At 33.0% G+C, this 23,325-nt stretch overlaps 1 protein-coding gene and 1 pseudogene across 5 annotated transcripts in view; one reads left to right on the forward strand and one right to left on the reverse strand.

Annotated features, from left to right (window-relative positions):
• Positions 1-23,325, reverse strand: part of ATR (ATR checkpoint kinase) — a gene marked incomplete at its 3' end in the record, with an annotated part of 105,715 nt that overhangs the window by 43,865 nt on the left and 38,525 nt on the right. For all 4 annotated transcript variants that reach the window (XM_081301673.1, XM_081301672.1, XM_081301675.1 and 1 more), the window contains exons 22-30: positions 19,554-19,760; positions 18,457-18,570; positions 14,011-14,126; positions 11,115-11,235; positions 8,551-8,688; positions 6,259-6,469; positions 4,331-4,509; positions 1,716-1,880; positions 172-263 (exon numbers count right to left, since the gene is read on the reverse strand). In XM_081301673.1, the coding sequence (XP_081157799.1) occupies positions 172-263; positions 1,716-1,880; positions 4,331-4,509; positions 6,259-6,469; positions 8,551-8,688; positions 11,115-11,235; positions 14,011-14,126; positions 18,457-18,570; positions 19,554-19,760 (1,343 nt within the window). The remainder of the gene's footprint in view (positions 1-171; positions 264-1,715; positions 1,881-4,330; positions 4,510-6,258; positions 6,470-8,550; positions 8,689-11,114; positions 11,236-14,010; positions 14,127-18,456; positions 18,571-19,553; positions 19,761-23,325) is intronic.
• Positions 21,914-22,268, forward strand: LOC308652700 (transmembrane protein 230-like; annotated as a pseudogene). Its single transcript has one exon. The product of its transcript is annotated as a transmembrane protein 230-like (transcript).

Raw genomic sequence — 23,325 nt, forward strand, 5'->3', positions numbered from 1 at the left:
CTTTTTCTCTAAAAAAAAAGGTAGAAAAAAATTTCTGTGCTAATTTCTAACACCATAAAAACATATATAAAAACACTTCATTATTCAATAAACATTAAGCTGCCCCATTTGAAAATTAAATCCCTACTCAGAGAGAATAACAAAAGAAAACCATTCTTTAGAAAATATTACCTGTTAGCATGCACTCCATTCACCTGAGTGATTACAGTAGAAAGCTGACCAAGACCTAACATGGACTTCACGACACCATGATAATGAATGATCTAGAAATGTAAAAATAAAAGATGGTAATTGTTACTTCAAATATTATTTTGGAGACCAAGAATAATTGAAATGATATCATTAAAATACTATTTATCTCACTATGTCATGTTTTTTAGTTCAACCATGTTTTTTAGTTCAACTTGCTTGCCTATCTGGCAGGACCTACTATCAAAGTCCTTACATATTTGAAGTAACAGAAGGGCTGGGGATACAGCTCAGTTGGTAGAGTGGTTGCCTTGCATGCACAAGGCCCTGGGTTCAATCCCCAGCACCACAAAATAAATAAATAAAAATAAAATAAAGTAACAGAAGAAAATGTAGACAACAATAAAAATAAATCTAATATTGGATTTATTATATTTTTCCACATTTGTTCTAATATTTTAGTTCAGGTCAAACATAGAAGTAATGAGTGTAAGAGTCATAGAAGTAATGAGTGTAAGAGTATCCAATATCTTAATTTTTTGTTTAAAGATATGTCATAATTCTTTAATGAAAATTAAAACTCTAAAGTTATGATGTTATTAGGGGCTGGAGTTGTGGCTCAGCAGTAGAGTGCTTGCCTAGCATGTGCAAGATGCTGGGTTCAATCTTCAGCACCACATAACAATAAATAAATAAAATAAAAGTATTATGTCTAACTACAACTAAAAAAAATTTTTAAAGTTATAATATTATTAATATAGATTTTTCGACTTTCATAACTACAATGTTAAGCTGAATTACATATAGTTTTAAAAATTAAAAACAAAATTGTGAAAAATAAAAGCCTCATACATTGAACTTCTGTGCAAATAAATGCTATATATGCCAAAAAGCAAAACTCTAAGATGAGACTCTAAGGCAAGATTATAAATTAATAATTCTAACAGTCTTTACTGCCCCAGTAAATAACCTACCCCTCTTTAGCTCAGTTATTCTAAGGGACTCTTTCAGAGATTTGCAGGTGGGTTGTTAAGTATGTGTTGGGGGAGGGGGAGGGGAGGGATGAGAAAGAAGAGGGAGTGAGGGAGGCAAAGAGGAAGGGGGAGAGAGTGTGTGTTTGTGTGTGTAATAGAAAAATGTTTCTCAGGTTATAGAAAATCACTATTATTAATAGTGTAAAATAATAACAGTGTAGAAAATCACTATTATGAGCATGGCTCATACTTTTAATAAAAAATGAAAATGATATAAATTTTAGTTATTAAATGCATATTTTATATAAATATAGTCCACAATAAATCTCATCCATTTGGATATTCTCAGGTCATAGAAAGGATTGGAAGGGATTTTTTAAATCATTTAGCACAAGTCAAGTCTCTAATTTTATCTGTCAGGAAACTCAAGCTCAGAGGGTAAAATATTTTCCAGACACACAATGACACTGGAAGAGACAATACTGAAACTTAAGGTTCTCAAAGTTCCTAATCAGGGCACTTTTCATTATCTGCCTTTTAATTATACCTTACCTGGTCTGGTTCTAGCTGAATAGCCCTGTCATAACAAGCAGTGGCATCCCTCAGCAAGCCAATGCTTTCATGTTCAAGGATCTGTTCTTTTAGAGATGGTTCTGCCTTTCGAATTGCGCTTACTCCAGCCACTCCATCTGGTTCATGCATAGCAGCATACAGTTTCTTTGTTCAACAAAAAGTAATCAAATAAGGAAAAAAACAACAACTACAAAACCACCCATACAATACGTAAATAACATAAGAGAAATTTTCCCTCAAAGTAACAGTATTTGAAGGCAGATTCACAGTAAAATTACAAACTTTTCCAAGCATTCTGTTACCTCTTATTTCACTTAAATACAAATCTACATTAGTATCTATTATTGATCATGAGGGATGCAAGGAACTTCAAGATTCTGAAACTCTCTTGAAACCAACTGATAACAGATTCTGTTGAGTACAGTTCATTTGAATACATTTCAAATTTTTTAAGAATTTAAATAAGCATTTTAATATATTGGTATTGAGATATCATCAAGAAATCCAAGACATTAAAATATGGGCTCAAAGGTGATTCAGTTTAAAGATGAAAATTTGGGAAGCAATTAACACAAAGACATTCTTTGAAGACAATGAAAGATCTAAGAAATGCACAGAGATAGAGATGAAAAGAAGCTGGAGGATAGAGAGTAGAGGTTCTATCTTTAGACAAAGGAAGCATTAGCAAATTAAACTGTCAGAGGAGAGATTAGAGAAACTGGAAGAAATTTAAGGAATAAAATAATCCCAGAAGCCATGAGGGAAAAGAAAATGTCTTCATGAAAAGGAACAATTAAATGATACTGTGGGTTCAAGAAAATGGGAAACATCTGTTAAATTTAATAACATGGAAGCCATTGATTTTCTTACCAAGAGTAGCATCAAGTAAAAAGAAAAAATGGGCAAAGAGTGAATGGTGGGCTGTGGCTGTAGCTCAGTGCACAGAGTGCTTGCCTAGCATGCGCATAGCACTGAGTTCAATCCTCAGCACCACATAAAAATAAACACATAAAATAAAGGCATTCTGTGCATCTACAACTACAAAAAAAAAAAAAAATTTAAAAAAAGAGTGAATGGAAAGCAAAGACAGTATTAGCAAGTCAGATAATTCTGTCTAAAACTGACTTGTGAAGACAAATAGATGGTACTTTCCTGAAGGAGGACTTAAGATCAAGGGCATTATAAAAAAAAAAAAAGATTAAGATATGAGATCCCAGAACATGCCTATGTACTGTACTCTGGCTCAGGAAGATATATTGTTACAAAGAAGGAAGGTGTATTTGAAATAGTGAAACTCTTGAACTCAAGAACACAGGAGGGCTGAATTTTGACAGGAAGGGATCCTCCCTTAGGAATAACATAAGGGAAGAAAAAAAATATATGGTGCAGATGCCATGCAGACATCTGGCTTCTATTTTCCTAATGAAGGACGAAGAAAGATCAGTTGAGATAGAAGTAGAATCAGGGAAATGAAGAAAATATATAATGTTCTGGAAAGTGGGAAAGTAGGCTTATTAGAGAAAAACAGCAGTATTGCAGGCAGCATTAAAGACTCCTACACTGTGTTAAAGATGTTTGAGATTCTAAGCTTAAAGGAAAATCAGTTATAAAAGACATTGGGCAATTTTTCTTCAGGAATGTTCAGCAGTTTCCATGCAGATGCAAGAAAGGCAGATGGGGGAGTTTATAAAGGGTTGGAGTGCTGTAGAGTACAAAACAATGGGAGTAAAGGAAATTGAATATCCTTTTAAGGTAAAGACTTTAACAATGAGCCACACAAAATTAGACAAGGAGGAACACAAAAGACAGGAAAGGGCTAATATTTATCCTAAAAGTATAAGCTACTAATTTTCTAGTTATTTTACCACATGTTGTTTTTTGACCTGAAAACCCCAATCTTGATCTCATATTTAATTCCATGTAGTCTCACTGGCCTTTACTTTCTTTTTTTCCCCACAGAGTCATCTATCATCTAAACCATTATTTCACCAGCATTCTCATGCCTGATGCTGACATAACCAGTATATTCCCCACTCACCCCCCACCCCACATTCAGGTCCACACTTCTCACAGTGAGAACAGAGCCCTATTGAACTTTTCCTCTACAACTTGCCACAGGCATTTAACTAAAATGCCACTGTGACTAGAAAACTTCTGTAGTTCACACCCTCTAAGAAGCTTGGACAACTTAAAAGATATTAGTAATATTTCTGAGCTATTCAAAACTTACCACTTTACTCTTGAGTATATGCAATGTTCTTTACCAACTCCATGGAGATACTTCTGCTATCCATCACTCATTATTTAAGTTATCACCTCCAAAAAGCCCGACTTCTGGCTTATCCAACCCCTCCTCCCACCTCAGTCCTCACAGAACATGAAATAAGTGTCCTTCCTCAGGGAAAATCTGTATCACTGTACTTAAGATATTATACCAAATTGATGTTCATATGGCCCCACTCATCTGTAAGCTTCTAAAGTACTATAAACATCTACTGCCAGCATAGCAAATAAAACAATAAAATGAACAATACAATCATAAGAGACTGGCTATATTAATTTCCATTACAAAATTTACTATATTAATTTCAAACCTGTAAAAATCCAAGATGCTCTTGAATATTTTGTTTCTTTTCTGTAATAAATGATTCAAAGTGCATTACGGCTCTTGTGTATGCTTTGGAGCGAAAGGAAGCTACTGCCAGAGTATCCTGAGGTATGAGGTCTAGAAAACGTGTTACACTCTGATAATCCTCAAAATCCACAGTCGATACTAGATTATTGAAAAAAAAATTGAGGAATGACTTATAAGATAAAAATCTAAAAGTATCAGTTTAAGTACTTATTTCCCTTAATAATCTAAATATACTAAGGTATCATATTGAAGATATAACTAAAAATAAGATGATTGTTCACAGGGTCATATTCCAACTTTACTATTAGTACTTACTTTACATTGGACAGTGATTTAACTTATTTAGTCTCTTTTTCTTATCTATAAAAGGGAAATATTAAGAGGCTGGAGGGATAGTTTAGTGGTAGAGTGCTAGCCTTGCATGCACAAGGCCCTCGTTATGATTCCTACCACACCCCCCCACACACACACACGACAAAACACTGGGGAATATTAAGATTATTGTAAGACTAAGTGTTAATTTAATATTAGATGTTAATAAGATGTAAAGATGATACAAAAGACAGAGAAGTTATTACTACAATATTAATAAAATGTAGCTATTTAATAGGGCAAAATTAAATTATGGAATTAGCCTCGTTTTTTATTTTTAAAGTTTAGTGTTCTGCCCCCTTTTTTGGTGTGTTTGTGTGTATGCTAGGCAAGTGCATTACCTCCTACCCCCAAGTGTTTTTAAAAGTTTAAAAAAATTAAAAGTTTTTAAAAAATTAAAAATTTTAATTTCACTATTTGTGAAAATGGTGATAACAGAGTTAGTGCTCGGTTTTATAGAACCATTTTCATATTCAGAAGTAGGAACAAACATTTAATTGTCAAAATTAATGGAAGATATATTAATAATTAGCCATATCCCAGAGAAAAGCATTCTCCTAAATAGATAATTATTTGCAAGTATAGAAGTTTTAGAAAATTGATATATCACTATGTTTAACAGGTATATAGACAACAAAGAGGAGATGCCCACCAAATGGGAAATTTTTAAGTGGAGGCCTCTTAAATGAAAATCAATTAGCCCCAAAGCCTAGGAGTAAAAATTACATGATATCTATAGGCATAGCTGATGTATAAAGAAGCAGGATATAGCCATCTACTATAAACAACAACAAAATTGTGCTTCAAAGACATGAATAGTATCCACTACTGTGTGATGAATATAATTCTTCTCACCAAATGGGATAGATTATCAGGATTAACTGTAATAAGATTCTTCCTTTTGTTATGTTAGTGTAAATTTTATTATTACAGGAAAGAAAGTATAGCAGGATGTAATGTGTCATGTGTTGTAAGTATGTCTGGAGAGCCTACTGGGTACAAAATACCACCAGAGATTAGGAAAATTAATAATAATAATAATAATAATATTTTCCCATGGGTCCTGAAATGAATGAACTAAAATCTTCTTTGAAATTTAAAACTTAGGTGTGAAAAATAAACATTCACAAATACAACACACTGAGGGGACAAGGAGTAAACTAAGTTAATAGTGAGAGAAGGCTAATAACAATATTAATAACACATTTATTTCATACTTTACAAGTTATATATACATCATCTCACCTAATCTTCACAACAATCTTCTGAGTGAGATACCCCATTTTATACAAACAAAAATTAGATGGGTGTGTTGTGTAAAGAAGTGAGAGTAAGAACTTCAAGAGGTGTCTTAAACTATAAGTTCATTGCTTTACCTTAGTGAGAAGCACATACTTATTGAATGCACAAAAACAGGTCTTTCTAAAGGTAACTGTTAAATTAAAGAATTGACACAGGAAGGAGTTAACTGGGAGAATAATTAAAAGAAGAAAATAAACAGAAGTTATAACTCACCCACTGAGTCAACCTTTTCTTTGTTGGATTTGCTCTGTGGAAGTTTCTCAGCATTCAGGACCTGAAATTTATGCCTTGCCCACTGAGTGAGATGGTCAAGCATGGAGAACACAGTCTGAGTACTGAGCTGACACAGATCAGATGCACTGTCTTGGGTACTTATGGTATGCTGATCATCATGTTTTAGAACAGCCATAATTTCTGCATAAACCTAAGAGAATCCATTTTGTAGTTAATTACATGTTTATATAATATCATTTTATTATTATCTGACATAAAAGAGGAACCCTTCTTAGGTAACAATTTTCAAAAGAAAAAATTAGATTAATAATAATCTATCTTGTCTATAATTTTTTTTAACATTTATTTTTTAGGTGTAGATGGACACAACACAATGCCTTTATTTTTATGTGGTGCTGAGGATCAAACCTGGGTCTCACCCATGCTAGGCGAGTGCTCCACTGCTGAGCCACAATCCCAGCCCCCTATCTTGTCTATAATTAAACCAATTAAATACACACCATTAAAGACTAAAGAAAGGGCTGGGGATGTGGCTCAAGTGCTCGCCTGGCATGCGTGTGGCCTGGGTTTGATCCTGAGCATCACATACAAACAAAGATGTTGTGTCTGCCGATAACTAAAAAATAAAAGTATTAAAATTCTCTCTCTCTCTCTCTCTCTCTCCCTCCCTCCCTCTCTTAAAAAAAAAGACTAAAGAAAATACAAAAATATTTAAAAATTCTTCCAGATTATTCAATAAAAAACAGGAAAACTATTTAATAGTAAAAAATGAAAAAGAATAATATCTCACACTACCTGTAAAAATCAATTTCAGAATAATTAAGGGGTAAATGTAAAAACAGAAGGATTAAAACAAAATGTATTCACAGGGCTGGGGCTGTAAAACTCAGTGGTACAGCACCTGCCCAGCACATGTGAAGCCCTGGGTATTCAAAAAAATATAAAAGTAAATAAAGGTCTTCAAAAAAATTATAAAAAAAGAAAATATATTCATCTACACAGCAAGTTGACTACATATAATGTACAGTATATTTAAAAGAATAAAAATGACTTTTCATGTTTTTACTTTATAGTAAATGACAAATGTCTGAGATAGATATAGCTGGATTTGAAGTTCTACAATGTATACATGCATCAAAACATCTTTTAAAAACCCCCCAAAATATGTACAATTTTTATATATCACTTAAAAATTTTTTAAAAATGTAGGAAAATAAGTTCCTATGTTGGATAAGAGAAGCCATCACATAAAATAGTCAAAATCTATAAAAGGACTTATAAATTTGGCATTAACAAAGATTTTTAAAAATCACTAGTAATTTTTAAAAATCATTTCAAAATATGACCAGCAACTGGCATCCAGAATCCAGAACTTCTACCAACTGATCAAAAGGACACACATATACATAACCTGTAATTGCTATATGGCAACAGTTAAATAAGCTATGGTACAACTAATAAATTATACTACTGAAGGATTATATTTATGCAGTATATTTTAAAAGGGGGATCTATAAATTGGTAATATATAGAACAGTACCTACAAAAGATACCAATTTAAAAACCCCAAATTAAAAAAAAAAAAGCCTGGAAACAGTATACATCACTCTAATAATGGTGATGAATTCTGGAGATATAGCATCAAGAATGGTAATCAAAGGGCACACTTTGATTTATTTACACAATTTGGACTTTTACTGTAAGTATATAACAATATGGGCTGGGATTGTGGCTCAGTGGCAGAGCACTTGCCTCACATATCTGGGGCACTGGGTTTGATCCTCAGCATCACATAAAAATAATAAAGTTACTGTGTTTATCAAAAGTAAAAAAAAAATTTTAAAAAGAATATAATAATATGCTAATTATGCTATTAAAATTATCTTTAAAAAAAGAACAGTGTTATATGTGGTTAAAAAACTAAACTATAAAATATAAAATGAAGAGTAAAATACTGCCCTTTCCTTATTCCTAATTCATAGTAGCATTCCCCAGAAAAAAACACTATCAATATTTTCTCATGTATCCATTTCAACATGTTCTATTTATGTTTGGGTGTTAAATAATACTCTTTAAGATTTTCTACTCTAAGCCTTGCATATTTCTTTGATATTGAAAAGTTTTTAAAAGATTCTGCTCTGCTTTAGACATGCAGATAGGTGAATATACACAGTTAAACAGATCTACATTTCCTACTAATCTGAAGTGTTTCTAATACTAATAACATTGGAGAAGGTTTCACATACTCAGAATAAAAATGGTATTTCTCACCTCTTGCTGATCTTCTTGATTACAACCCAATAAGACATACACTAGTATATGTGGAAGAAGATAGATGGTCACCTTAAAATCATGCTTCATCATTATGCTACAACAGGTGAAGATTTTGCTGGCAAGATCATGCCGAACCTGTAAACTCAAATGGTTGAGGGAGAATAACTAGTTCGTTTATTCTATTGACCAAATGAAAACATTTAACACAAGATAATACATCATGGCAGAGAGGGTCCTCTCTATGAAGGGAAGCATGTGCACTCAAGCAACTATGAGTTCAGATCACCACTTCTCTGGTCACTCTAAATGTCCCAAATGTCTGGGTGGCTGAGACCCTTCAGGCAATGAAGATACCTGAATTGCCAACTACCTCAGAATAATTGGCCTTACCCACTTACAATTCTTTTTTTTTTTTCCCATTAAATCTTTTTTTAATAAATTATTTATTTATTCTAATTTGTTATACATGATGGCAGAATGCAATTCATTTCATATTACACATACAGAACACAATTTTTCAAGTTTTTCAAGTCACTGATTATACACAAAGTATTTTCACACCATTTGTGTCTTCATACATGTACTTAGGGTAATGATGTCTAACTCATATCACCATCATTCCTACCTTCTTGCCCCCTCCTTCCCCTTTGCCCTATCTAAAGTTCCTCCATTCCTCCCACACTATGCATCCCCATTGCCATTTTGAATCAGCATCCTCATATCAAAGAAAATATTTGGCCTATGGTATTTTGGGCTTGGCTTGCTTCGCTTAGCATTATATTCTCCAACTTCATCCTGCAATTGCCATGATTTTATTCTCTTTTACTTCTGAGTAATGTTCCCATATATATATACCAGTTTCCCTATCCATTCATCTACTGAAGGGCATCTAGGTTGGTTCCATAATTTAGCTACTGTGAATTGTGCTGCTTACAATTCTTTTTAATGTGTCATGTTTTCTTACAGATTAACTTTCCTAATATATACTTATTATATATTATATATACTTAGCTAACATTACATTTGGTACATTAATTCCTTAAGTAACATTTTAACCAAAAATTATGCTTTGGGAAAGAACATTAAGTATGAAATTTAAAATTTAAATAAGTAATAAATAATGATGATAAATTATAAAAAAACAAAAGAAATATAAAATTAAATTACTTGGATATAAGTATTTCAAAACACGTATAATTTAGATATTTACAATATTTATTTGTCAATTTAAAAATTAAATTACTTGGGGTTAAAGTCAAATTTTATCAGTAAGACATAACTTTCAATTTACTAACACTACTGAACACTTAAAAAAGTTTTAAAGTTTTTTTTTCCCCAAATATAAAACCTTCACTTAAAACAACAACAAGGGGCTGGGATTGTGGCTTAGAGCTAGAATGCTCGCCTAGCATTTGTGAGGCACTGGGTTCAATCCTCAGTACCACATAAAAATAAAATATTGTATCTATACCACATAAAAATAAAATATTGTATCTACCTATAACTAAAAGATAAATAAAACAAAACAAACAAAAATTTTCTAAAGCTAGAGGTACTTAATTTAAATATATACGCATACACACACACACACATTATACATGTTTCTAGTCTATTCATGAGAAAATGTCTTAAAATTGCCATTTATAATGAAAAATATATTTTAAAATACTAGTTAACTGTAAATTTAAAACACAAGTTGTGAATTTTAAGCATGACTTAAACATTTTCTTAGAACACAGAATACCATTTTGTCTCACAGACCTGTAAAATCTCACATTAGAAAAACATCAGAAACATAGCCGTAATTTTTCCATGAGATTTCATTTTAAAATATCTTTATTTTTTCCAGTACTAGGAACTGAACCTAGAGGGGCTTTACCACTGAGCTGCATCCCCAATGCTTTTTATTTTTAATTTAGAGGCACAGTCTTGTTAAGTTGCCAAGGCTAGCCTTGAACTTACAAAAGTCCTACCTTAGCCCCCAGAGTAGCTGGAATTATAGGCATGTGCTACCATGTTTAGCAAAATTTCTTATTTTAGAGAAAGTTCAAATGATGTATCTTCTTTTAAAAGTGCCATTAATGGGCTGGGGATGTGGCTCAAGCGGTAGCGCGCTCGCCTGCCATGCGTGCGGCCCGGGTTCGATCCTCAGCACCACATACAAACAAAGATGTTGTGTCCGCCGAAAAATAAAAAAAATAAATATTAAAATTCTCTAAAAAAAAAATTTTAAAAGTGCCATTAAAGGATAATATATAGCATTCAAGTCCTTTAAATAGTACTATTTTACAATGTAAAATGTATAGACATAATGTAATAAACATTTTACAAACACATAAATTATATGGTAATTTGATAAAACAATTACCTTCTCAGAATGAAAACTATCAGAGTAACAATAGAAAAATTCTCTTTATTAATAAACTTTTTCTTCAAAACTTTTTATCATTATCAGTACAATTATTTCCATTCCAGCTGTTTTGTGTTATGCATTCAGATAATGTTTGGGTTTACTTCAGAATTTCTGTTCAGCTAACAAATTCTGAACAGGGTTCTCTTACCTTTGTTATGAGATAACCTGCCCAAGATGCTGACCATTCTGCAAAGTTATTACCTAATTTACTTAAGTAAATTGGCTTCTTTACTCCAGACCAATCTGTTGACTTCTGAGAACTTTTATATCTGTAATTTTGAAAATTTGTTTATTAAAAAAATTAAGTATATATCTGTTTAGAACTTTTTAAAGAAAGTATAAGAAATTACATCAACTCCTTCACTGAGGTATTAGAACTATCTGCCTATTACAAAGAGAAGTTACTCTCTCTAGACCTAATTCCCCATCAGGGCAATGGTGTTCCCATTCTGATGCTCCTCAGAGTCATTATTACATTAATTACCACTTAATGTAATAAAATTACATATAAACTGAAAAAAATTAAAGGAGAATATAAAATGTGATTTGGAAGCAGCTTTTTAGATACAATTTTTAGAAAATTCCCCAGAGAGTAAATATCAAAATTCTCCAAAGAGTAAATATCAACCAATCCAAGGAACTGATGCATTTGCTAGTCTGGTATTTGACTATTTCATACAAAAGCTTTAATACAAAAGGAGGTCAACTACATTGAAATCGCCCAAACAAAGGGCAGTTTTTTTTTCAGTTCCTTATCTTTATGAGGCACCAATTTCCATAAACAGATCGCAGATCCCAGCAAGATAAATCTCCTAACTTCCACTAGTGAGGAATCACCTGAGAGAATCTTCTTATCCATCAAATATAAAAGCAGATCATAAGATTTCTTATTGCTTTCCTAACATCACTCCTGTACATGACAAGTTTAAAGTTGCCTCTTATGGGGGCAGGGGATGTGGCTCAAGTGGTAGCACGCTCGCCTGACATGTGTGTGGCCCGGGTTCGAACCTCAGCACCACATACAAACAAAAAAGATGTTGTGTCCGCTGAAAACTAAAAAAAAAAAAAAAAAATATTAAAAAAAATTCTCTCTCTCTCTTAAAAAAAAATTGCCTCTTATGGGCTGGGGTTGTGGCTCAAGGGTAGAGCGCTTGCCTAGGACAGGTGAGGCCCTGGGTTCAATCCTCAGCACCACATAAAAACAAATAAACAACAACAAATAAATAAAGGTTAAATTCTTTAAAAAAAAAAAAGTTGCCCCTTATAAAGGAATAACATGGAAATAATATGTTGGCATCTTATGAAATATTAAACTGAATAACAAGCGGGCAGATGTGTTACCTTCTACTTCTTATTAAGTACCTCCAAAAATATTATTATTGTGTACCTCCAAAATACACCCCCAAACCAAGGAATTTGGTTGGAAATGTAGTTCAGTGGTAAAACACTTGCCTAGAATGCATGAAACTATGGGCTCAATCCCCAGCATTTTCACAAACACACAAATCAAATTTCCAAGGAATCTTTATTTACTTATGAGGTGCTGAGGATCAAACCCAGTGCCTCATGCATGTGAGGCAAGTGTTCAACCACTAAGCTACAACCCCAGCCCAATCTTTATTCTTAATAAATGATCATATGATATGAATGATATGAACTACATTTTTAAAATGAAAAAAAAAACTAAGACTTGGGAATGTTAAATGACTTGCCCAAAACTTTCAGTTAGCAAATGCAGAGCCAAGATTCAAACCATATATATGACTCCGATGGACATAAACTTTCCAGTAGATCAAAGAAAGTCTTAGGTATCTAAATGCATTTATATAAAACACAGACTAAATAAATGGGGAAGTGTGGAGTCTTCAAAAAAATTTTCAATTTTAACTTTAAATTAATAAATTACATCTTTAATAACACTAGTCATAAGAAATAAAATGATGTTCAAAGCATTTCTAAACATAAAAGATTATCAAGTGAATAATACACAAACTTTAGGGCTAAAATTTATAAGGAGTTTTGCTGCTAGTATAGACACTTGAGTAAGTCTCCAAGAAGTAACTTATCCATGGTTACATATGTAATAAACATATGGCTTAGAATACCTAAAATAATAGTTTTTAACTATTTATGGATTTTAATTATTCCTATCAATTTTATTTATTTTGGTACCAGGGATTGAACCTGAGGCACTTAACTACTGATCCATATCCTGAGACCTTTTTATTTTGGATTTTGAGATGGGGTTTCACTAAGTTGCTTGGGGCTTCACTAAGTTGCTGAGGCTGGCTGTGAACCTGAAATCCTCCTGCTCTGGCTTTCCAAGCCACTGGAATTATGCACCACGGCACCTAGCCTAACAATGATTTAAACTGAAAATAAGATTAGAAAATACTTTTTTAAAAGTAGAGGGTAAAAATATAATCATGAAGAGAAACTGGGACAGATGAAAATCTTAAAATGCAATTACTAAACACTTTGAAATCAGTTACAAACACTTAAATTTCTGTATTTAAAACTCGTCAAATGTATTAACTCACATTCAATCTAAAGTAGATTCTTTCAGGCCAGGTGCAGTGGCGAAGGCCTGTAATCCCAGTGGCTCAGGAGGATCTCTTAGTTCAAAGACAGCTTCAGCAAAAGCGAGGCACTAAGCAATTCAGTAAGACCCTGTTTCTAAATAAAATACAAAATAGGGATGGGGATGTGGCTCAGTGGCTGAGTGCCCCTGAGTTCAATCCCTGGTGCCTTTACTCCTGAACAGAAGTAGATTCTTTCAAAGTACTACTGAGAGCTGAAGTTAAAAAAAATAATAACCAATTTTTTTTATGTCCATGAAGTAGCCTAAATACTTAAAGTTATAGAATTTACCAAATGAGCAGAGAGCACTTGTCATGTTAACAAAAATGTAAGAATAAATCACTGTAGAAAATACAAGAACATATTAAAATACTTCTAATATTAAAAAATTATACGATAAATAATATTAATTTTTATAACATTAAAGACGATTTTGGAAAAATAGCTTAAATGAGTCTACATACCTAGTATTTAGGTGCGGTTCTAGAATTTCCCGAACATGCTCGGGAAACCTCTTCCACAACTGGTGACCTCGGCCATTGCTCTGCATTTCTCTACAGTCATAAATAGATAGTAACTCCTACAAATATATATTTTACATTTGTAAGTCCAGAGTTAAGCAGATAAACCTTTATATTAACCAATGTTCTACATATTATGGCTATAAAGATACATAGAAAAATAAGCAGACTTTTAAAACTGTGGAACTGTAAACTTCCTTAGAACATTTATTTCAATGCCTAGAACCACTGAGATGCTTACTTAGTTTTGCAAAGCTGTGACAGTACTGGATATGAAATCAGTTTATGCATAATACATACTGAACTATATAAATTAAGAGCTATTTAGAAGGAAAAAATGGAGTTTTCTATATTTGCAAAACTATAATCCTTTGAATTTTTCTTCTGCTGGGGATTAATCACAGGGCCTTATACATGCTAACTATATGGTATACTACTGAGCTATAACCTCAATTGCCTATCCTTAGAATCTGATCTCTTCTGAATCAGGATGAAAGTAAAGTATAAATCCAAAACAGTACAAAAACTGAAGAAGTCTTGAATTCTGGATCTAAAATACTGACCTTAAAAGTTCTGAAAATAGAATGCAAATATTAAAGATAAATTTACTTATTAGTATTCAAGCCCAAAGATTAAATGGTTATATTTTCCTTTTCTTAAAAAAAGTGGTGGAAATTTTGTAGATGAAGAAAAAAAATCATTATTTTTAATATCTGTCGTTAAAATAGGACAAATATTTTAGGATATTATTTATATTTACATCATTACCTGTTACTCTTAGTCTCCTATTTCACTAAAAATGAACACATATAATAGATGTTTTTCTGGTATTTATAAAATATGAGCAGCATTTGGCAAAATATGTATTTTAAACTTATACTTATTTATTATTTTAATTTTAATTTTATTTTTTTGATACTGGGATTGAAACCAGGGATGTTTACCCACTGAACTACATTGCTAGCCTTTTTTTTTTTTCTTTTCAGACAGGGTCTCACTAAGTGCTTAGAGCATTGCTGAGTTGCTGAGGCTGGTCTTGAACTTGCAATCCTTCTGCCTCCCGAGTTGCTGGGATTACAGCTGTGCACCACCATGCCTGGTATGTATACTTAGTTTTTTTTTTTTTAATATTTTGGGTTGTAGGAGAACACATTTTTAAAAATATTTTTTAGTTGTCAATGGACTTTTATTTTATTTATTTATATGCAGTGCTGAGAATCGAACCCAGTGCCTCACACATGCTAGGTAGGCACTCCACCACTGAGCCACCATTCCAGCCCCACAATAACTATTTTATTTATTTATTTTAAATTTCTTTTTTTAGTTGTACATGACACAATACCTTTATTTTACTAATTTTTTTTAAGTGGTGCTGAGAATTGAACCCACTGCCTCACACGTGCCAAGCAACCACCACTGAGCTACAACCCCAGTCCCATATACTTGGTGATTTTTTTTTTAAGTTGTAGATGGAGTTAATAACTTTATTTTATTTATTTATTTTTATTCAAACCCAGTGCCTCATACGTGCTAGGCAAGTGTTCTACCACTGGGCCACAACCACAGCCCTAAACTTAGTTTTTAAATAAAATTAAGAGGCCATATAAAAAGTTCATGAAGTAACCAAATTCCATTTTTCATTTTACTTTAAAATGTTATTAAATTTTGTTTGAAGGGCTGGGGATGTTGCTCAGTGGTAGAGTATTTGCCTCACATTTATAAGGCCCTGGGTTCAACCCCTGAGTACCATGCACATACACCCAACTTTTTCACTGTTTTTGTCTGAGTTCAGCTTTTTCTAATGTTCAGTTCTCATCTCTAAGCAAGCCTGGCAATGTCAGTTATAAGTAACTATCTGATCTGCTTTCTTTCCTGTCATCATAGATGAATTCTCCTTATTTCTAATGAAGGCTACCCATTCCACTTGTATTCTATATTCTATGCCTATTTGCTTATTAAAAATATTACATCAGGGCTGAAGGCAGAGCTCAGTGGTAGAGTGTATGCTTAGCCTATATTAAAAAAAAATACTACATCAATTCACTCCTACATCATCATTTTTCTATGTTCCCAGATAACACAGAAACATACTGTGATTTTTTTCCATCTTTACTCTTCTTTCCTCCTCAGCTACTCTTCCATTCTTCTTTTCCATTTGTTCTTTTTAGTTATATATGACAGTAGAATGTATTTTGACATATTATACATACATGGAGTATACCTTCCTATTCATCTAAGTTGTATAAGATGTGAAACTACATTGGCTGTGTATCCATACATGAACATAGGAAAAGAATAACAGATTCATTCTACTGTTTTTTCTATTCCCAGTTCCCCTCCCTTTCCTTCATTCCCCTTGTCTAATCCAATGAACTTCTATCACCCCCATGTGTGTAAGCACTGACATATCAGAAAGAACATTCTGCCTTTGATTTTTTGGGATTGGCATACTTCACTTAGCATGATAGTCTCTAGTTCTATCCATTTACCAGCAAATGCCATAATTTCATTCTTCTTTATGGCAGAGAATTATTTAATTGTGTACATATAGTATATTTTCTTTATCCATTCATCTGTTGAAGGGCACCTAGGTTGGTCCCAACTATTCTGAGCTGAGCTGCTATAAACATTAGGGTGGCTGCGTCACTATAATATACTGATTTTAAGTCCTTTGGGTATATACTGAGGGTGGGATAACTGGTAAAATGGTGGTAGTTCCCAATGGGCAATTTTCCATTCTTAAACTATTATGCCTGTAATCAGCAATTTATGCAACAGATCACACAATATTTCTTGAAACTCTTGTCTTCTCAAAAATTACATTCTGTTATGTAATTAGTAGTTCATTCACTCTCAGTTTTCTTATTCCTTGATCTTTTCTCTGATTTCTTACTATCTAGGCTCAATTACTAGAATCTCTTTCTTTTTTTTTTTTGTTTTTGAAATAGAGTCTTACTGTTACCCAGGCTGGCCTCCAGTGATCCTCCTGCCTCAGCATCCTGAATAAATGGGATCACAATTGCCACTGTGCCCAATTACTAGAATCTTAACCTATATTCCTCTTTTATCTCATCCAGACTGTTTAAAATATGCCATAATGAAAACATCCAAATTTTGTATCTGTTATCTAGGTCTTTCATTATAAATTTCACATCTGAATGTCTAACCAAACACAGAACTTTCAGCAGAAAAAACTAGCTTAAAAAAGGGCAAAGAGCAGCATGCAGTGGTGCATGCCTGTAATCCCACTGACTCAAGATGAGGCAGGAGGACCACAAATTCAAAACCAGCCTCAGCAATTTAGTGAGGCCTTAAGCAACTTAGTGAGACCATGTCTCGAAATTAAAAAAAAAAAAAAAAAAAAAAAAAAAAAGAAAAAGAAAAAAAGGGGGGTTAGGGATGTGGCTCACTGGTTAAGCATCCCTGGGTTCGATTAAATAATTAAAGGCAATAATTAAATAATTAAAGGCAAATAAAGTCACCAGAAATTATATGTATGACAGACAAATGATTTTAATTATAGGTGAATAGGCTTTAAATATGAATAAAAAAAAACCACATTAAAGAAAAGTGGGAAAAGATCATTAGAACTCACAAAAGAATAATAAATGTGTTGAAGGTTATAACAACTATATTATAATAAACAAATGCAAATTAAAAGATACATTTTACATCACTTTGGCAAAGATTTAATTTTTTAGGATGACTTTTTTTTTTTTAATTTTTTTCTTAATATTTATTTTTAAGTTCTCGGCGGACACAACATCTTTGTTGGTATGTGGTGCTGAGGATCGAACCCGGGCCGCACGCATGCCAGGCGAGCGCGCTACCGCTTGAGCCACATTTAGGATGACTTTTTAAAAAAATAAAATCTATCAAACATACACTGTACTTGTTCTCATTTATATTTATACATATTTATACTATTGATATATTCAATTTAGTGTTAAAGAAATATAAATGTGTTCCTTGAATCATTTTTTGTAAAGGCAAAATACTGAATACAACCTAAATGTTTTAAATAAATTTCTTAACTAAACTATGGTACATTAATTAAAGAATAAATTGGAGATATAAGTACTAACACAGAAAATTACTTAAGATAGACTGTGTAACAAAAGAAAATAAAATTACAGAACATCATAAATAATATGATCACATTGTTTTGGTCGAACAAAATACACATATTTGTTTGTACATTAAAATTGTAAAGTATCTATAATATTTTAAGAGGATGTACTTCTGTATTTTCTAAAAATACATGATTACTTTGATAATGAAAATGATAATTAAAAAAATAAGTGTTTTACAAAGATAGAATTTACAACTTTCTTACTAGAATTCAATAATGTAAGGCCCGAAATGACTATCACATGCAAGCATTCTTACCTGAATGGCATAAGCAGCTGAATCTTGAGCTCTGCTGTTATCTGCATATGCAAGGAAAGCCCTTGTTAGCTCCATCAATAATCCATAGGCAAAGCTTAAATCTTCTACTCCAGTCTCAATAAAAATAAGAAAAAAATTAATAATAATTGGTATATAAAATTTCTTATAGCTTACTGTGCCTCCCATGGTGACCTAATTTCCTAGTGAATTTAGTGTAGAAAAAGGAAAGAACAGTGACGTTCAAATGAAGTTGGTACAAGGCTAAAACATAATCTATAGTTAAGAAAACAAATATACATCTCTTCAGACTATTTTACTAGGCTATTTTCAGAGTGTTTTAAAATCATTCAGTTTTCTGAATAGTTCTGACAATTTGCAATTATTTTTTAACTCCTAAAAAAGTAAACTGTATAAATAGCACTCCCTTAACTGCATTCTTTTCCAGTGCTGGGGATCAAACTCAGCGTCTTGCGAATGCTAGGGATATACTCTACCACTGAGCTCTACCTGCTAATTGCATTCTGCATATCCAAGAGTCGCTTGAGAAACTCCAAGAAATACTTTCAATGTAACCTCCACTTAAGAGATTTACTGACACATTGAAAGTTCCATTTAATTTTCTTTTACAAGGATTGCAAATTCATTTGGCTACTAAAACTTTTTGATATACTATTAGGATACCCAGGGAAGCTTTATTTGCAAGAACAAAATGCACTAGATTGATAAGGCTCAGTTGCTTAAGGCTAAAGAGTTCCACAATAGTATTAAGAAACAAACTAAGGGGGCTAGGGCTGTGGCTCAGCCTTAGTGCACTTGCCTAGTATATGTGAGGCACTGGGTTCGATTATCGTGTAAATAAATAAAATAAAGGTCTATCAACAACTAAAAAAATAAGTAATTAAAAAAAAAACAGACTTAAGAAATTACCTAAATTTTCTTATTTTGATCAAGCTGTCACTAGAGATAACTTGCTTCTTAAATGTAATAACCATATATATATATTATATATATGTGTGTGTGTGTAATATACCATATATGTCTATATCTCAAAAGATATAAAAGAAATCTTGTCATTCCAAATTTTTATGATTACTTACCACAAATGTAAAATCTTTTCCTTGGGTTTCAGTTGTTGAGAAATCTAATCGACCTGGATCTATTGCCCCCAACTCCCCTAAACACTCCCCACAGAGTAGGCGAGCTTGAGAATTTGCATCTTGACAACCTTTCAAAAGCACTGTCACCAACTGTGAGATAACAGGTTCTACTGTTTCACTATCAGTTGCATATTTTATCAGTTTTTCCTAAAATAAAAATGAAAAGGAAGTTTATATATAACTCCAACAAACCAGTGTTTTCCTAAACTACAAAGCTTAGAAATATTAAGAAATATCTCTCATAAATACTGAAAAAAATTAAATTTCTCTATCTGCAATCTTTTCAATTAGTTTTTTAAAAATTTCAGCACCTTTTATTTAATACAGTATTTTCAAAAGATGATCATTTCAACATGTAATTGACATGAAAAAAACATCTGTGAGGTGTTTTACTTTCCTTTGATACTAATTCTTCAAAAGCCAATATGTATAAATCATCAGCACATCTCAATTCCTTTAAGTTACATTTCAAGTGTTAATACAACTTTTGGCTAGCTCAATGGCAGCACAGTCCTAAGTCAACAACTAATAACATAAAACAAGGAGGTATCAATAAGAAGCCCATAGAGGAGATAATAAAGTATTTCTTTAGTATTTTACATTAATACTGAAGAAGGCAGGAAGATTTGATAACTATCCCTTATACCCCCAAAACTCCTGGGCCTGGTTATTTCCCCTGAATGTTCATTTATAATATTATTTGCTTCCCCTGCTGAGATTTGTTTTTTTAAGTTATTTTTATTGGAGTGAGTTTTGACAAAATTATATATGTTTACAAATTTATTTAAATACAAGAATATGCAGTAGTCTCTCATAATATTTTAAAATACTTTCTTTGTTTTGAAGTTTATTTTTCTTGCTTTTTTTTGTTTTTGTTTTTTGGTACCAGAGATTGAACCCATGGGTGCTTAACTACTAAACTACATCCCTAGGCCTTTTTATTTTTTGACTAAGTTGCTTAGAACCTCACTAAGTTGCGAGGCTGGCTTAGAACTTGTGATCCTCCTGGCTTAGCCTCTTATGCTGCTAGGATTACAGGTGTGCACCACTGCACCTGGCTTTGTCATTTCTTATTTAAATATTTGTGGTTTCTGTGTTTTTTCTTTGACATTTACCTATTTTGCTGGTTTGGGGCGAATATCTGCTAGGATACGGCTGGAAAGATGTGTGTCTTTGAGTTCTTGTTCTCTTTTATCTCCTCATGTGTCCTTTAAGTCCTCCTTGCCTCTAATAGTTTCTTCTTTCTTACCTACAGTAAATTGATCCAGCTACATATATATGCTAAATGAAATTAATCCTTACTGTAAAAAATATCCTATAACAATCTGTGGCCACAAAATCTCATACAGAGTACTCAATTTGACCTAAGACTCTTGCAAATACACTTCCCTTCTTACTCTGCCTAGGTTACCTATTTTACACTGAATCTTTACAGGAAAATACTAGATGTAATTTATCTTTTTGTGATACAGGTGGCAAAAATGAAGCAGCTGTGCAAGAAATGACACTGCATTGTTAAATTCAATGATTTACATCTAACAGGTGATGATTGAGATGATGTCTCCTTATGTTAGGCCATGACCATGCCATCTGCTTAGAAATAATCTAAACTAGAAAACCTCTATACCAATGGGACAGATCCTTTGTTATTTATTCATAAGTCACGTCAGAGACTAGAAGCCTTATCTGATACCCAGGTGTAAGTCTGGGGCAAGAGGCAAATACAGGGCAGTTTCATTTTTGTTTAGGGCAGGACTGAAGCTGTAACATTGATAATGTAAATATATAGTAGGGAGGGCATAAAATCTCACCTGGAGGAGATTCTAAGCTCTTCACATCTGGAGGGATCATCTCTAGGTCAGTTGCTACTCACATTGGTTCTATAAGCTCACTGCCCCAGGAGCCATGTACTCTACCATCATATGTACCTTCTGTCCATGTCTATCATGGAAAGAAACACTCTAGTTTTGTTAGCCAGCATCTTAGGCTTTCACATCTTGTATGGTTGAGGTGCAAAAATATGTAATCTGATTAAATTTTTTCTCTTTATTTATAAGCAATCTGGTATTCTGAATATGTTTACACTATCATCAAGATTAGGGATAATCTAGATTATGTTGCAAAGGAAAAGAATAAAATTCACTGGCTCCTTGAAAAAGTAAACTTAAAAACTTAGCTTCGGACTTCTGCAATGGGCTGGTGCTTGCCGGGGTGTTACTAATTAGGTGGCTGTGTCATGAGGTCTGGGACGTCTTGGCTGGTGCATGGTGCTCGGACTGTAGCTGTGTCTGTGTGTTATAATGCCCTTTAGTACTAATCTGGCTCCTGGAATCCCTAGTAGTAAAGTAAAATACTCAAGGCTCTCCAGCACAGACAATGGCTACATTGACCATCAGTTTAAGAAAAGCCCTCCTAAAATCCCTCATGAGGCCATTTCACTTGCCAATGTGCTGTTTTTGATTGGCGCCTTTCTTATTACCATAGGCTCCTTCCTGCTGTCAGGCTACATCAGAAAGAGGAGTCGGGGGCAGACCCATTCCTGTCCTGATCATTGGCATTCTGGTGTTCTTGCCAGGATTTTATCATCTACACATTGCCTACTACTCATTTAAAGGCTACCAGGGTTACTCCTATGATGACATACCAGATTTTTGATAACACTTCAGCCCTGAGACAAGTCACAGTGTGACTGAATGCAGCTTTGATATTGAACAGAAACTTACACCTAAGGGCTGAGGAATTATGCAGTTTTCAGATCTTTAACCAAACAATGGCCAGAGTTTATAGGTCCATCCCAAAAATGTTCACTGAGCTTAATTAGCTTATTAGAAAACACTGTTTTTCATCTGGCCTTGGCAAAACTCAACAAGTTTTTCCATATGAATCTGTATCACGGAAGAATAGCAATGCTATTTGTCTGGGAAAGCAGGTTATTCTGTAGTAGAAATTGTTACTATTTCCTCCCCCTATAGAGTGAGCATTTCTTTTATAGTCTTCATTGTCAATTTGTTATTTTATCAAATAGAAGAGTGTGGTATGTTTAATTTCTTAGTTACTAAGTAATTTGTTTTTAAAATATCAAAAGATCTTAACTCTACCTTCATATTCTGGTGGAAGACCTCCATAAAATTACATATTAGGGGTTGGATTATGGCTCAGCAGTAGAGCGCTCACCTAACAAGTGCAAGGCCTTGAGTTCAATCCTCAGCACCACGTAAAATAAATAAATAAATAGATAGATAGATAAAGTTATTGCGTACAACTACAAAAAAATAAATATTTTTTTAAAATTACATATTAGTGTGGATCCACCTATAATATTTTTTACTTTGTTTCCTAGTGACAGGAACCAGTTTTTAAAATCAGAGTAAGTTTTCAAAGTATAAGCACTGTCTCTGATAACCAATCCTTGGCCAGATCTGATCTTGTTTTCTAATAGGCTGGCCTGCATATAATTTGAGTTATTCTATCCTTTGTGTAGATCAAGATGTTCTATATATCTTTAAAGACTGGACTTTTGGCTCTTCCCTAATGAAAAATGACGATAATCGGTTGCTATTCAGAGTGTATAACTCTATTGCTAACACCTGATACTACAGTGTCATTCAGCTGAAGATCTCAAGACTTGGCTTCGATCTCTGGAGGATCACATCTGTTAATTCTGTTTCTTTGCTTGAAAAAAGTGCCTTATATTTAAAGGAAATTAAAATGT

Source organism: Spermophilus citellus, assembly GCF_964194105.1.
Source record: "Spermophilus citellus genome assembly, chromosome: 7".
Taxonomy (NCBI): domain Eukaryota; kingdom Metazoa; phylum Chordata; class Mammalia; order Rodentia; family Sciuridae; genus Spermophilus; species Spermophilus citellus.